Below are 16459 nucleotides of genomic sequence, written 5' to 3' on the forward strand. Positions count from 1 at the left end.
GTCAGGTTAGATGCAGCCTTTTAATAATCCTATAAATCCTTCATTTTCAGATTATTTTATTAGACACTTAATAACAAGACTGTCACAGTTAACACCTGTAATGAAGTAAACCATCTAACCATGTCAGGTATATCTATGGAGACATAGGAAATAACTAACAAAAGAATCTTGTATTTTCCTGAATTTGTGTCTATTGCGAGAAAATGATCATATCAGCAGAAAAAAGATGCAATTTTACCAGAAAAAAAAAGTCTTAAAATTAGTAGAAAAAGTTGTTTTTTCTAGTAACTATTATCAGGATCTGATCTTCAAAATAAACGTAATTGTTTGCATAATCGTTTCAAAATCCTGCTAGTGATAATTTTGTTTGTGTTAAAAATATGTCTGCTAAGTATTATCTATAAAGCTTATACCAAAGAATGACTTCATAAGATGCTCCACATTCCTCATTGAAGTTTTTGTTGCTGTTTTAGTAGTTCTCATCAAATTACAACTTTATCGTGTTAGTATTATAAATTTATTCTCCTAATTAAAATAGTTACGTTTTAGCCTGGCCCTAATATTCCGTCATAGCGTTGAGCTGAATTCAAAGTCTAAATACTTACACGCTGTAAAACGTGTTTGTCAAACAAGATGGCGGCCCTAGGTGTGCTGACATCACTCTGAACTATGAAAACCCAAGAAGTAGACGAGAGAAAAAAATCCCAATTTTTCCAAAAATTAAATCTCCGCAAAGCAAAAAATTTTATTAATTGATAAAATCAATTTATCACCCAGCCCTACTGATTGTATTGTACAAGTTTTAAAGTCAGACACTATAAATCGGCCTTTACAGTCCCACATCGGGACCGTCCTCCCAGTCCTTACGTTTCTGAAGCATGCAGTCAGGGTCTTTACACAGGTAACAGGATGCTCTTCTTTTTTTCTCTTTTTTTAAACTATGTTTGATGAATGCAGTTTTACTAGTCTTTGATGAAAACAGCACATTATAAAACACCAGTAAATAAATTGACAGAACTGAGGGGTTTTTAAAACAGGCAAAACCAAAAGGCAATCATCAGGTCCAGTTGTTTGTTTTATAGTTTCTTGGTGGCAGACTTCAGTCTCGTCATGTCAAACCTTCAGCTCTTCATCTTCCTCTGAGGAAGCCTAAAGTTTCGATATTGTTCTGCGGATATTCTGCCTTTGTGTGTGAACTGACGCACAAACTTCATTTCTATTACTGTAGTTGGAGTTTCCTCATTTGGGAGTTGTTTCCTCTGAACGTCAGATGTGTTTTTGTAACGGCGCTAGAGGAAATGGGGAATATATAGCCAGCCTGAGGGGAAAAAAACTGTTGTCTTTCAGCAATTTATATCACTCTGGAAGCTGGAAATTTTACAAAAAGTCCTGAAGTGTGTAAATGTACTGCAATGTACCCATGTGATTTTATTTTATTTCTTTTTTTTTACAACAGCAGCTTAGCACATTAATGTGAATATCCACACGAGGCTGAGATCCCAAACTCTCAGCTGACCAGTCTCCTCGCCGTGTGGAACATATTTTCATCTAGACCTCTTTCTTGTTTGACACCATCATTCAAGCTTGTCGCGATAAATGTGCAAAGCCCGTAAAGCGGGGACAGTAAACGGTTTACAGTGCGTGCTCTGCAGTGGCATAACAATCAGGAGAAATTAATAATGCATCCCTGCTCCCAAGCTCAGCACTCACATCTCCTGTGGGGGTGGTAAACACCGCATCCCCAAAGTCTGACAGTAGGTAACTTGATTTAGTAAAAACACAAAAGGAAAGGCAGGAAAGCCGCAAGTTTGAATATATGCCACGTCTGGGTTTTCAGGGTTTGAAAATGTCCACCTTAATTATTAAATAGAGAAAGTAAATTCAAAGTCCAAATCCTCTTAACTTATTAAAATGTGGTCATCAACAGTTGTATCTTAAGTTTCAGTCAAATCCAGTGGAAATTTTACCAACCTGTGTCCGGTGTTGACCGTCACGGTTTCATTTTTATGGTCTACCAGCAGAGCTCTTGTCCGGTATAGAGACCATCCATTTCTGCTGAGTCACCCTTGCAGTAACTGGTCACATAAGCAAGACTGGACAGTAAGAGGTATTTGGCAAGCGCTGCTCGAATATTTACTGTTTTCTTTTTCACTCTAAATGCTTTTTTTATTAAGTCTTGCTGGATTGCTCATGTGGCGACCTGCCAGTGGTCTTACAGGTGATTTTCCATATTGCCATTAGTGCGTGCGTGTGGGGGTGTATGCGAGACTATTTAGTAGCTGCATGTTGAATGCCTGCTGCACAGTTCCTCCCACCGGGGTCCTAAAACTTGGACACTTGGTAGCTTTGTGTCACATTTCTCTTGATTGCATTTTCCATCAAGAGTGTTTTTCCGTCATTTTTAAATGCTTGTTTGTGTAGACATATGTTCTCCCTGAATGCTGTTGCTGTAAACAGAAACTGGCAAATGTTTGTAAATGAGATGTAAAATTATAGGCTGCTTTCAGCTTTTTAATGTACAAATAAACATGCAGGCGCCCTCTTTACATGGAATTACTGTCACAAGTCCTTTATCATTTACAAGCTGTATTATCAGAGCTATATGTTTGAGGACATCTGTCATTGATTTTGCAGAACATCCACTGTGTATGTTTAAAGCTAAAGGAGGTAGCACATATGCTCTTCTGTTAAGACGGTAGGCCTTGCATCATGCAGATTAATATGGCTTTTGAACAAATTAGTTTTATTTTAAACTGGCTGCTGTTAATTTCCATGTATGAAGAGTCACATTTGTGATCGACTAAAATACATTTTAGGCTACTTAAAAATCTACTTTGCAGACATTGTTACTTTTGGCTGACTAGTTAAAGCTCCGTTTGCTAACTTATATAAAAATATAGTGCTTTTTTTTTCTTTTTTTTACATATTTATTAAAACTTTAACTATGTCGAGACCATATAACATATAATCAGGGGAAAATTGAGCTATGCTCCCTCCTCCCCGTGGTCCTGCTGCAGAAATACACCGCTCCTGGTCAGAAATGACCAATCAGAGCCAGGAGGAAGGTCTTAGTGCCGTCAATCACACTCAGACCAACTGCTGTGAATGCGCAAGCTAATTAGCATGGCTACAGACGACAACAGATGAACAGTTTTTCTGTAATGGTGAGTTGTTTTTCTGCCATTTGCACAGCTGCGACAAACCATCAATTTTGAGCTTTTGCACACAATCTTGCGGTTTCCACCCAGCAGCGCGTACACCAGAATGATTGACACTTGTAAGACCTTCCTCCTGACTCTGATTGTATGTTTCTGACATTTTTGGAGATGGCAGAGGAGCATACTTTTTTTGTTTGTTTATTTTTATTTTTCTGACAAATTATGTACTTCGTGTTATAATGTCATAACATAGTGACAGTTTTATGTTTAAATATGTTTACTAAGACTGTCACTATATAATGTAGTAACAGTTTAGTAAATATGAAAAAATATTTGTATAATATGAGAACTGTAGCTTTAATATGCTGTCCGTTTTAACATGTATACAAGGTTATTACATAAGGAGGTTTAGAACGTTTCTCATATTTAAGTAAGCAAACAGAGAACTGTCAAAATATTTACATTTTTTTTAAAATTCTCTATCTAATTCTGTAAAAGTTGTATGCATCCTTCTCTTTGCCCGTCCATCCATCCATGCACCTTTCCCTCCTTCACCTTCTATGTTTAAATTGTGACCCCCTTTGGAAATATCTATCTGAAGTCACTGTGAATTTTGTAATGTTAAAAATATGTTGAAACTCTGCACATAGCAACAATGAGAAATGAAACTGGTCAGAAATTAAAACGCTTGTTCTTTGAAAGTCCACCCACAGCACAAACACTCATCAAGTGATCCATGATGTGTCATGCTTTATTTTGGGTTCTGGCAGAGCTTAGAGGGACGAACTTACTCTGATCTGGTCAATGTTCCCGACATGTGCCCATTTTCATCGTATGTAAGCACAGATCTAATGAAAAATTCCCTAAGAGATCTGTCTCCTTCCCTCAACAGAGTCTAGTTTGATTTCACCAAATGTCACCAGAGACTGTTAATGCCCTTGTCTGTTTTTCCCTTGAATACACAAACTCTGTTATCTCAAGCACTTCACGTCGTTCTGTTAGTATAACAATGGCTCAGCTTCTTGCATGTGGTATTTGTACCATAACATCATGTTTTTGAAACCAGTCGAGTCATGCGAGAGGCCGTGAACTCTGTCATCGTTATATTCAGTCACAGCAGTGAGGCAGTAGGGCAGGGGTTGCGGAGTTCACCCTGAATGGACGGAGCAATCATCTAGAGACTGGGATTTGCTGGTGCATAGTTTTGAGGGCAGCATGCTGTGTGTTTTCGTGTTTGTGTGGGCTGGTTGGATGTTTTACCAGGGCAGGAGGTTAAATACCAGCCTTCAAATCTGTGGTGCCATTATAGTCAGTCAGTGGTCAAGGTGAACATACACGAGGAGCTCTGGATGTAAGATTTAACTTTTCCAGTCAAGACACATTGAGGCTGGTTTCACGTGGGAACCAGCAGGTGCAGTACACCACCTCGAAAATTACATTTATGCTTCACAACATCATAGCCGGGCTGAGCCGAGCAGCAGGAAGCACAATTGCAATAATGTTTTTCCTTATCGCCTAAGTTCAAATAATTTTCATTTTATTTCAGTTTGCTTTGATGATGTAGTGTTTGCATGTCCATTTAGAAAGAATTATATACATTAAATTTATGTCTCTGTGCTGGACGACATGGCGGAAAAACATACCGCAACATAAACTTTTCATATTGGTCGTTGTCGATAATTATTGATTATTTTTTTGTTTTACATATTTAAAATTCTGCCAAACTGGTGGCGTGACCTTTCCTGTTTTATCCACAGTTTTCACCCCACTCCATTGTTTATTTTTAGTTTTAAGCACTTATGAGACACGACGGCAAAACCAGAAACTGCTGCTGCGCAAGTTACTTAGCAGATTGTTGCTAAGCAACTAAAGAGTGAGTGAGTTAGTTAGTTGAGGCAACTCACCAAGCTTAGCTCACCTTAAGAGGTTGATCAGCTAAAATCTTTTCCTCTGCCTACATCCCCCAGAATCCTGTGCAATTCTGGATCGGGATATACACTGCTCAAGAAAATAAAGGGAACACTTAAACAGGTGTTTAACACTTAAAGTGTTCCCTTTATTTTTTTGAGCAGTATATATTGTTATTGGGGCTGTACATATTTTTAAAAGTTTGTTTAAAAAAATACAAAAAAACTTTTTACCATACAGCTTTGAAATGGTGTCTATATCACAGATCTTAGCATATCGTTTATTAAGATTTGAGAATGTTTATGGCCACGTTCACAGTGGTTAAGGACAAAATGGTTTGTTTTAGGGCTACACAATGTATTGCGACTACACAGTCAGAATTATTATTGTGTGCAGTATTCATTTTGTGAAGGACTATTTGAAGCCCAATAATTGTTGACTAATGTATTCCAAGTGTAACGAACAAGCATTTGCATGCAAATGTCACATGTAGCCCGTTGTAGGACAGTCTCACACTGGATACAAGTGGATCTGTCCAAAAGGTCACAGAGTGATGGAAGCACGGATGAGAAAGAAAGGAAAGGATAAATTAGGCTGCCCTAGTTTGTTTCCAGGAATAAATAATAAATAGTGGGTACCAAATGGCAAAGCTGAATTGATCCAGTGTGGTTCTGCTTTGATTTTGTCAGTATTCGTTTTATTGTCACCCTCTGGTGTAAAGAAGGTAGTTATTGTTTGTTGTTTTTTTAGTTTGGGTGAAGATGTTTCACCTCAAATGGAGAATAAAATACATTTTTGAAGAAATAACTGGCACTCTAATCAAGGCCTAAAGCAGCTTTTTTTTTTTACAGGTGTCCAGTTTTGCTTTCATGTTGACTGTACATTTTAGTCAAAATGTCCCTCAGGGCTGTTTCCAAACCTGAAATCGAGAGATTCTTCTCCTGTTTTTTTACTCTACAACCCATTTTTCTAGTTTTTCATAGCGTAACTTTGTGGGTTGAAGTTTAGTTTCACTTTTGCATTGTTGTTGTTGTTGCTGTTCCTGTTTAAAAGACTCCTCAAGCTATGTCTAAACTGTGCAGAGCTGTAGCTGAAGAAGCCGAGCAATGCCACCCTTAGTCTCCATATAAGGTGCTCTTCTAATGGGAAGCTTTTCATCTTAAAGTCGCCAAAAGATCATTAGCTCCACCTTCCTCTACTTTTTTTTATTGCGGTAAAGCAATACAGAGACTTTAAGGCATATGATTTATAACAACACAGCAGAGAATAGAGAAAAGGAAACGATCAACAAAACCTGTCCCAAGCCTTGAACTAATGTTTGTACTGAAGGTTTATCTCGGTTTGCACAAGATCTGTGATGCAAACCGCTCCTACAGACTTTATTGAATTTCCTCTAATGTGACGTGAAAGTTTCATCATGTGAAAAGCAAAGTCTGCTGCAGACTGATGGACAAGATGAACTCATTCTGACCACGTTTCTTTCTGTTTCTGTAGGAACTGAAAGACCTGACTCAGCGAAATGAATGCTTGGATCTGAAGGGTAAGCACAAAAATAACACAGCAGTCGCAGGCAGTGCTGTACATTCGACTTGTGTATTTTTGTCTGCCTTTAATAGGTTAATTTTAACAAGCTCCGATGAACAACACGCAGCATTTTATACCTTATTTATTTAACCAATGCGAAGAAGCGTTGTCAAAAAGCTAAGTATTTTATTAATCTATATAGGGCTGAAATGATTCATCAAATTAATTGTGATTAATCGTTTACTGAAATAATTGTCAACTCTAATTTACTCATAGATTAATTGTTCACTGGAGTATCCAGACTCTAAAAATGGCCATTTGCTGAAAATACAACACAGTCAGAGCCTTAATTAAGCCAAAATTGTACAAAAAAAAACACATTTTGCATTTAAGGTGAAAAACCTTCTTTGTCTGTTCTACCCAGAACTCCTTCAGTGGGATTTTCCCAAAAAGTAGTTGAATTATTTTCTTATTTGCATCTTTTGTTGCACTTCTACCATTGTGCTTTAAATGAAAAATATGCATATTGTGCTATTTCTTTATCTGTTTAACCGTCAGAATAATCAATTACTAAAATAATCATTAGGTGCAGCCCTAATCCAGAGGAAATTTCTCTCATCGTCTTTATATTAATTCAGTAAATAGAAATTTGCAGGCTTTTGTTAAGCCACACCAGGGCCTTTAAAACAGGACGGGTTTCTCACTTGCACGACTCCAGATTTTATTGTTCAAAAAATCCTGTGCTTGGTTGTTTTTTTGTATACTTTTGTTTCCAGATACAACTTTTCCAACTTAAGGCGCATTGCTCTGGCCTTTTTCATGTTTTCTCATCATGAACTTCTACCTTTTCTCCTCTTGAGACATGCAGATTCTGAGATCTGACTTTTGCATTCTTGTGCAATTTCTTTGAACACTGCACAGTTTGAACTTGAGGTGAACCTGCTGGAACAGCCACTGTGGGAATAACTGGAAACTATGTCAAAGGTTTTCTACCCCTGAGTGATGATGTGCTCCATATTATTTGGAAATGACTGCTTTGACCTTTCAGAAAAAATGTCCAGAAACCAGAGACGCTCCATTAAGAATGCTGTGGCTGATTTATGGTCACCTTTTTTTTTTTTAAAAAAAACACGTTTGACCTGCTGATTTCAAATTTCTCTTTAACAACTACATTAAAAGAAAATGAAGAACCAGAATTTAAATTGTGATTCTATATCTTCCTGCTGTAAGTTTTCACTAACTATTTATTTTAAGAGCAGAGATGAGGTCACACAACACCAGTGCAGCTGCTATCAAACAGTGTTCATCTCAGATTTTAAAAGTTTCATCCTCAATAGCAGACCGAAGACTCCTGCTGCAAAGCATCAAAACAGAAACGATCTCCATGCCGATTTTCTGGTATCAACTTAAAGTCTCGCTCACTCCAACTCCAGATACGCCTCAAAATGTTGTAGAAAATACTGCGTTGATATAAATGACTTGTATATCTGCTCTTCCTTCAACTTTATGTTAAACACCTGAAAATCTCTTCATCATTCAGTAACTTCTTCCACTCCAAAGAGTGTTTTTGTCAGTTTATCTCTATAGGGTGTAGTCTGGTGTGTTTTCTGATTGGGGGGAAAAAAACAGGATTTAGATTTTTTTTTTCTCCCCTGACCCGTTCATTGTTTATCAGAGTCAATCTCTAGCAGAAACAAGTCGTTCTCTTACAACCCCTGGCAAAAAGTATGGACTCACCAGTCTTGGATGAGCACTCATTCAGACATTTCATGCTGTAAAACAAACTCAGATCAAAAACATGATACAATATTAAGGTCGTTCCAAAGTGCAACTTGTTGGCCTTCAGGAACACTCAAAGAAATGAAGAGAAACTATTGTGGGAGTCAGTGAATGATACTTTAATTGACCAAGCACAGGGAAATAAATATGGAATCACTCAGGTCTGAGGAAAAAAGTGTGGAATCACTCAAATTGGAGGTAGAAAAAAAAGGACACACCCAGTCTATTTCCTTTCCCTAAATGGACACCTGCCCCAGATTAGATGTGCCCGTTAGTGTGCAGTTCAAAACACCTGCAGTCATGACACCTTGGAGGGCTGCTGGACGAAGTGGAGTGGTGAGAACCATGGCTCCAACAAGAGAAATGTCCCTTGAAACAAAAGAGAGGATTGTGAAACTTCTTGAGGAAGGTAACCCTTCACGCATGGTTGCTAAAGATGTGGGCTGTTCACAGTCAGCTGTATCCAAGATATGGACCAAATACAAACAGCATGGAATGGTTGTCAAAGCCAAGCGTACTGGTAGACCAAGAAAGACATCAAAGCGTCAAGACAAACAACTTAAGGCCATTTGTCTTGAAAACCGAAAAAGTACAACTAAACAGATGAAGCATAAATGGGAGGAAGTTGGAGTCAATGTATGTGACCGAACCGTAAGAAATCGCCTAAAGGAGATGGGATTTCAATACAGGAAAGCTAAACGAAAACCAGCATTGACACCTAAACATAAAAGAACGAGACTCCAATGGGCTAAGGAGAGGCAATCATGGACTGTGGATGACTGGATGAAAGTTGTCTTCAGTGATGAGTCAAGAATCTGCATTGGACAAGGTGATGATGCTGGAACTTTTGTTTGGTGCCGTTCCAGTGAGATTTATGAAGAGGCCTGCCTGAAGAAAACAACCAAATTTCCACAGTCCTTGATGATATGGGGCTGCATGTCAGGCAAAGGCACTGGGGAGATGACTGTGGTTAATTCTTCTATCAATGCACAAGTTTACATTGACATTTTGGACAGTTTTCTCATCCCTTCAATTGAATGTTTGGTGATGATGAAATAATTTTCCAAGATGACAATGCATCGTGCCATCGGGCAAAAACAGTGAAGGCATTCCTTGAAGAAAGACACATTCAGTCGATGTCATGGCCTGCAAATAGTCCAGATCTCAACCCAATTGAAAACCTGTGGTGGAGATTGAAAAAAATGGTCCACAAGAAGGGTCCAACCAGCAAAGCTGATCTGGCAACTGCTATCAAAGAGAGTTGGCACCAAATTGATGCAGAATACTGTTTGTCACTCATCAAGTCCATGCCTCACAGACTGAAAGCTGTTATAAAAGCCAAAGGTGGTGCAACTAAATACTAGTGATGTATGTTGAATGGTCTTTTGTTTATGCGTTTTTCATGATTCCATACTTTTTTCCTCAGACCTGAGTGATTCCATATTTATTTCCCTGTGCTTGGTCAATTAAAGTATCATTCACTGACTCCCACAATAGTTTCTCTTCATTTCTTTGAGTGTTCCTGAAGGCCAACAAGTTGCACTTTGGAACGACCTTAATATTGTATCATGTTTTTGATCTGAGTTTGTTTTACAGCATGAAATGTCTGAATGAGTGCTCATCCAAGACTGGTGAGTCCATACTTTTTGCCAGGGGTTGTACATTCAAATTTTCAATATCTTCTCACACATGGACAGTTCAGGCCAACAAATCACTGAACCCTCTGCTTTTGTATATCTGTTGACTTGACAGCTCCCAACTTGTCCCTACTGACTCCCGATTGTTTTACAGTATTTTTAACCTCGTTTCTTCTACTGCACATAAATTCTTAAATGTGTGTTTGTGTGCTCAGGTGAGAAGCTGGACTACAAAGCGTGCGAGTCTCTGGAGGAGATTCTGAAGAGAGTCCAGTTTAAAGTGATAGACCTGGAGCAGACCAACCTGGATGAAGATGTAAGATAACTTGAAATGATCTCTCCATCTGTGTTTTTGCTTCTGCTTTCCAGATTCGGTCTGTGATGATCCTCTCCAGGATGTAGAGGGGTTGTCATGGATTTATCTGATTATCCCAGATGTTGATTTGTGTAAAATAAAATTTAATAAATTTAAAAAAAAAAAAAGAATTTAAAAAACACTACTGGAAATGTTGGGATTGAGCACATGTTCTGGTGTACGGAGAACTGGGATGCAGGTTCTGACCATCGAAACTCCCATTCCAAAGCCACAGGATGTTGTTGTATATAATACAGACAAGAGACAGACGCACAACCTGAGTGCTTAAAGTTGATGTGATTGATTGATTTTCCACTCAATTTCTAACAATAAACTGTCTTCTGAGGACAAACTTACTTTTTATTTAGCTATTATTTTTTTACCAGGCATCCCTTGAGATACAACCTCTTTTTTGAAGGACTCTTGATGTTTTTAACATCTCTGACATTATTCAAATAAAAAAACAAGCTGCTTGTATTATTTTTTATTAGTTGTAGGAGAAAATGTGACTCTAATAGTGCTCAATTATAAATCTTTTTACCTCAGTAAATCAAGCTCAGGCTTGCACTCAAACAAAAAGTCAGAGTTTTGTCCATAAATGCTTAACATTTCTGTTTTCATTAGTTAAATCATAACTTACATTGCTCTTGTCTTTAAAGCACCATCTTGTTTCACTACCAAAAGTGTATTATAAGAGCACATACTAGTGCGGAGTAATTTAACCACCATCTCCGTTCTTGCTTTCATTTTCAGTCACAAACTCTACTTTCAGATATCCACAGATAAATTTCAGAAAAACTAAATCTGAAGCTAAAGATATCTCTGTCTTTTATTTATTTTTTTAACACAATTTGGCCTAATTGAAACTCTGATAGTGAACTGAGATGATTTTGTCTTCGGTGGAGAAATAAATAAAAAGTCATTTTACTGTTAGAACCCATTTCATACTGAAACTAAACAAAATAGACGTCATGACTTCCTGGATCCAATGAATGCAGCCTGATTTAATGTTGGAAGAAGATTTTGAAAGAAATAGTTTGCTGGACTTTCTTTAAAATGTGATTTTGGAGAAACTATTTGCTTTTCTGCTGCTAATGTGAATCACTTGCTTGTTGTTGTTTTGTTTTTTTTATCCCTGAGAGGGTCCTAAAGGTTACAGATACTTTGTTTTAGTTTTATTCTAAATATTTGTTGTTTACCTTACAAATTGTGGCATTTTTTATAATCTGTCCCCTTGAAGCGAAAAGCCATCAGGCCTTAATATTTGGATGAATCATTCTGCTTATCCATGCGTGTTCTAGAAGATACGACCTTCACAGTATTCAAATAAATGCAGCTTGACATTTAGAGGGTTTTTCTTTTTCTGTTTTTTTTGTTGTTTTTTTTACTGATTTGGAGCAGTTTTCCGGAAAAATGAATGAATTAGCTCAGTGAGTCATTAACTGAGTCACTACAGACGAGTGTCTCGCTTTGGGCTCCGATGAAACAGAACTTTGAAAGGACAAATTATGGATGAAGCGCTGCTGGTTCATCTGATTTTATAAAGGAATGGGGTTAAATTGTGCATGGAGTTGTTGAGAGGATGGATTCGTTTTCTGAAGTGGGTGAGAGAGAAATGCAGAAGATGGTTTATACTTGGCAGAGAGTCGCATCTGCGTCCTGGCCTCATGTCGGGACGTTTTTGGGAGGATGAAACCGGAGAAGCAGTTCGGTGGAGAAATGTTTTGAGAAACATGTGGAGAAGCAGGCATGAAGAGTGTGATCACAGGGTGGCTTTTATTAGACTGAATGTGACTCATCTTCCCCCGCCCTGTAGATAAACACGCGTGTGTACACTCGGCGACATCTCCCAGTACACACACGCATGAGAAGGTTAGAGGACGTTATGTGTTATCTAGCTTGTCTGCTTTTCCTTATCTGCTACATTTCCGTCCTCAGAGGAAAATACACATCACACTCTTAACTCTCAGCACTGGTTGCACATTTTGCCCCAAACTTTACTGATATTTAATTTGTAGGCAAGAAAAACTCAAGCAACTAAAAATCTTTATGATGATTATACTTAAACTTAATCTAGTGGTTGAGGGATGAGTTACTGTGATGGAAAACAACTAATTTACTGATCAGCATATTAAAAGATCAGAGTTTATTTTACCAATAATCTTCAAGACTAACAGCTTCTTCTTTCTTTGTACTTTTTTGGGTTTAATTAAATCAGATAAAGGTTAGGGACTTGTGATGCGATGCATAAATATTGATAATTTTGTAATTCCTTAATTTATTCCCATACTCAACACTACTACCCCTATCAGACGAGCTCTAACACAAATTTACATTATTATGTTTTAAAATCTAAATTTGCAGATCAGGCTTTAAAGAAAAGCAGAAGTCTTTAATAGACAGGAAAACCCTCACCAGTGAATTGTTAAAATATTTGATCATAAACTTGTTTAATAAGAAACAAGTTTATGATAAAATCATTGCCCCTGACTTGTTCAGATTTTAATATTTATTAATTTAATTTTATTACATGCTTGTATTTCTTTTATATTTTCTGCTCTCAATATTTAAATAGCTTTATTTAACGTAAGTAGGAGAACTAATTAATTTCATATTGATCTTGTATAATAACAGGAAGCTGCAACATAATATAAAATAACATTACATTAGTGTACGACAAAGACTTCAACCAGGTTTTCTTTATAATTGAACTTTTTTCCTACAAATTGTTGAATTGTTGAATGTGTCAAAGCAAACTTCTATATTCAGAGAACACATTTAAATTCATCTTTATGTGTTAATTGTGTTGAATTCATCAGAGTTTTTTGTTTCTTGTTTTCATAGTAAATAAAATCTTAAAATAACCTCAGGAACTCTTAAAGAAATCCAAAACACTTCAAAAGGCATCATGCAAACGCCTCTAATTTCTCACCTGTCCTGAAGAACCGTTCAGAACTCCTCTGATATTTCTTAAGATGTTCTGACATAATAAACAACTTGGAACTTTTGGATTTTTTTTTTTCCTTTTTAAAAGTCCATCCTCATGTCGTTGTCGTTCTCAGGGTGCGTCGGCTCTCTTTGACATGATCGAGTACTACGAATCAGCCACACATCTCAACATCTCCTTCAACAAGCATATCGGCACACGGGGATGGCAGGCCGCCGCTCACATGATGAGAAAGGTGAGGGATCGTTTGTTTTGTTTTTTTCTGACTCAGAGATTCAAATTCTCCCGACTTAAAATGAATTCTTTCCCAGTTTTAACCATGTGCTGTCACAAATGGAAAACACAGAATCAGATTTATAGTATGTGACGTCTCCGAGGTTTTACCAAAACGAAACTAATTAAAACCGATTTGGTGTTCAGATCAATGTTTGAAAAAAAAAAAGCTTGTTGAAAGAAAATCTTCATAAACAGTATGAGATTATTTTTTCAGACATTTTTAAACACACAAAAAGGAGGAACATGCTGTCATTGAGTTGAGCAATCCCCGGTGAGGCTCAGCTCGCCGCTGCCTCACCTGCTTCGCTTCTGAGCATTTGAATGGGAAAATGCGAAAATCATTAGAGTAATCAAAAAAAATTAGAGTAATCATCAGAATTGGTTAAGCTAAATGAAAAATAGGTACCTTATAGCACAAACCACAGGGTGAAAATAGCAATATAAATTATTTTATCATTATATATTACTTTTCCATGATGCCTCCTCTGACCGCACGTCACTGTCCAAGACGAGTACTGACTCCAAATATTTGCATGATTTTGTAAAATGCCAGCTAACATTGGGCAAGGTGTAACATTTTCCTAATCGATTTTTATCGGTCCGACAAATAACAAAATATTGTGCAAAATGTGCAAAATATTCACGCAGTGACATTTGCACTTTTTTTGTGGGCAAAAAGATGTAAACATGCATGGAGTGATTTGACAATTTAAAACAAAACAAAAATCAAAAAATCCATTAACTAGTTGCCGTATTAAACTACAAGTCACCTATTTGGGATTACTTTAGCTTACTGTGATTATTTAAATAAATGTATTTTCTGAACATAGGATGCTCTCCTTCTGTTCAGAGTTTGACTAAATAAATCGCTGCTGCATTTGGAGTCTCTCCGGGGAAAACAAAGGCTTTGCTTGCAGCTGAAGAGTTTTTGTTCACCACTTAAAAACAGCTTTAAGTGTTGGGTTTTTTTTCTGTCAACTGCATTTTTTTGGCTTCAGTCAAGCATCGTTATCAAGTAAGAAAGTATCTCATAGCTAAATAAAATTTATTTATTCTATTATTCAACCTTAATACCAACCGATGATTATTCAGGCTCAGTAACAAGTAATATAGATAAAAAGAAAGTTGCTGAAATCACAGCTTCCTTCAGGTGAGCAGCTAATTTGTTATCTGATCAGCTCTGTTTGCCTAAATGCAGTCTTTTGATCTCAAAGTGGCTCAGTGGTAGAGCAGAAACGCACTGAGGCTTCTGTCTTCCATGTTTTCCTCTCCGGGACACTAGTGCCACAAAAACTATTAAGAAACAAAAAACAATGGATGTCAGATTATTAATAAGGACCTTCCTGAAGACTACACACAGACACACACACACACTCTCATTTCATCAGGACTCTTAAATCTTAATCGACTAATGTTTTGGAAAATTGCCGCGCATGAATGAATGAATGAATGAGATTAAACCTCGGCTTAAACAGAAAACAATTCAAATCACTTATGTAAAAAAAAAACTGACATCAGTATGTTGACTTGATTCACACAAATAACTGCTAAGATTAAAAATGTAATGTCATCTGCTGAGAAGCTGCAACTGCAGAGGTATAACATGTAGATTTGTTTATATCAGCTGCTTTATGGAAGGAGTCTGATGTGTTGATGTGTTTAAAGCTGAGCCTCTGTCGTCGTTTCCTCCACAGACAAGCTCCCTTCAGTATCTGGAGGCCCGTAACACTCCTCTGCTGGACCACTCTGCTCCGTTTGTAGCCCGGGCGCTCAGGATCAGTGGCAGCTTGGCAGTCCTCCACCTGGAGAACGCTGGACTCTCTGGCAGGCCGCTCATGTTACTAGGTGAGGCATGCAAAGGATAGGCAACCTCTTTCTGCCCTCTCCACTGGTTTTTTGTTTTGTTTATTTCTCAGAATGAAGTGAAATCTGATCTCTCTGTTTATCCCTCCGGCAACTCGCTCTGCTTCAACCGCCCTCTCCTCTGTCAGCCACGGCGCTGAAGATGAACATGAACCTTCGAGAGCTGTACCTGGCAGACAACAAGCTCAACGGCCTGCAGGACTCGGCTCAGCTCGGAAACCTGCTCAAGTTCAACTACAACATCCAGATTCTGGACCTGCGCAATAACCACATCCTAGACTCAGGTACGCAACCCTGAGAAAAGATGAAGACTCAAAATGTGATACAGATATCATGTTCTATTACTATTGCGTTATTTTCTTTACCTTACTTGTAGAAGTATTTTACAAGACATTGTATGTTGTCACATTGCAACCAAAAGATTTGATGCTTTTATCAGATTTTTTGTGTGAACTCAATGCAACAAAGAGTTTTGAAGTTGAATTAAGCCAAACATATTTGCGAAACACAGTCTGAAAACTGCGGCGTGCATTTTGTATTAGTTCCTTTAAGTCCCAAAATTAAAGACATTGTTGAAACAAATCCAAAACAAGTCCTGTTTCCAGCATTTATGTGGGAAATAGAAATTGTTTACCTACATACAAAGCTAACGCAGCACTTCCCCATAGTGAAACATGTTTGTGGCAGCATCATGCTGTGAGGATGGCTTTCTTTGGCAGCAACAGGAAAGCTAGTGAGAGTTGATGCCAAGATGGATGGAGCTAAAAACAGGAAAATCATGGGGAGAGGGAACTATAATTCATCTAGAATGGATGGATGGAATTGAATTTGGATGATTGGATTGATCAAACTGTATATTTAAATTTTTAATTGGATCCGTTTGTCTTGTAATGTCTTTTGCTGCGAGGTGATGCCACATGAATGAAGTGACATGAATTAAATTGTGAGAAAACTTGTTAGAGGCTGAACAGATTTGAGTCTTAAGCAGCGGTTCACCTTCCAGCAGGAAGAC

The 16459-nt window shown here is 37.6% G+C and overlaps 1 protein-coding gene across 2 annotated transcripts in view; it reads left to right on the top strand.

Annotated features, from left to right (window-relative positions):
* ppp1r37 (protein phosphatase 1, regulatory subunit 37) overlaps nucleotides 1–16459 on the top strand; it is a 60264-nt gene that overhangs the window by 37087 nt on the left and 6718 nt on the right. For both annotated transcript variants that reach the window (XM_027999325.1, XM_027999324.1), the window contains 5 exons: nucleotides 6561–6606; nucleotides 10222–10322; nucleotides 13424–13543; nucleotides 15279–15429; nucleotides 15576–15731. In XM_027999325.1, coding sequence (XP_027855126.1) covers nucleotides 6561–6606; nucleotides 10222–10322; nucleotides 13424–13543; nucleotides 15279–15429; nucleotides 15576–15731 — 574 coding nt within the window. The remainder of the gene's footprint in view (nucleotides 1–6560; nucleotides 6607–10221; nucleotides 10323–13423; nucleotides 13544–15278; nucleotides 15430–15575; nucleotides 15732–16459) is intronic.

Source organism: Xiphophorus couchianus, chromosome 18, assembly GCF_001444195.1.
Source record: "Xiphophorus couchianus chromosome 18, X_couchianus-1.0, whole genome shotgun sequence".
Classification (NCBI taxonomy): Eukaryota; Metazoa; Chordata; class Actinopteri; order Cyprinodontiformes; family Poeciliidae; genus Xiphophorus; species Xiphophorus couchianus.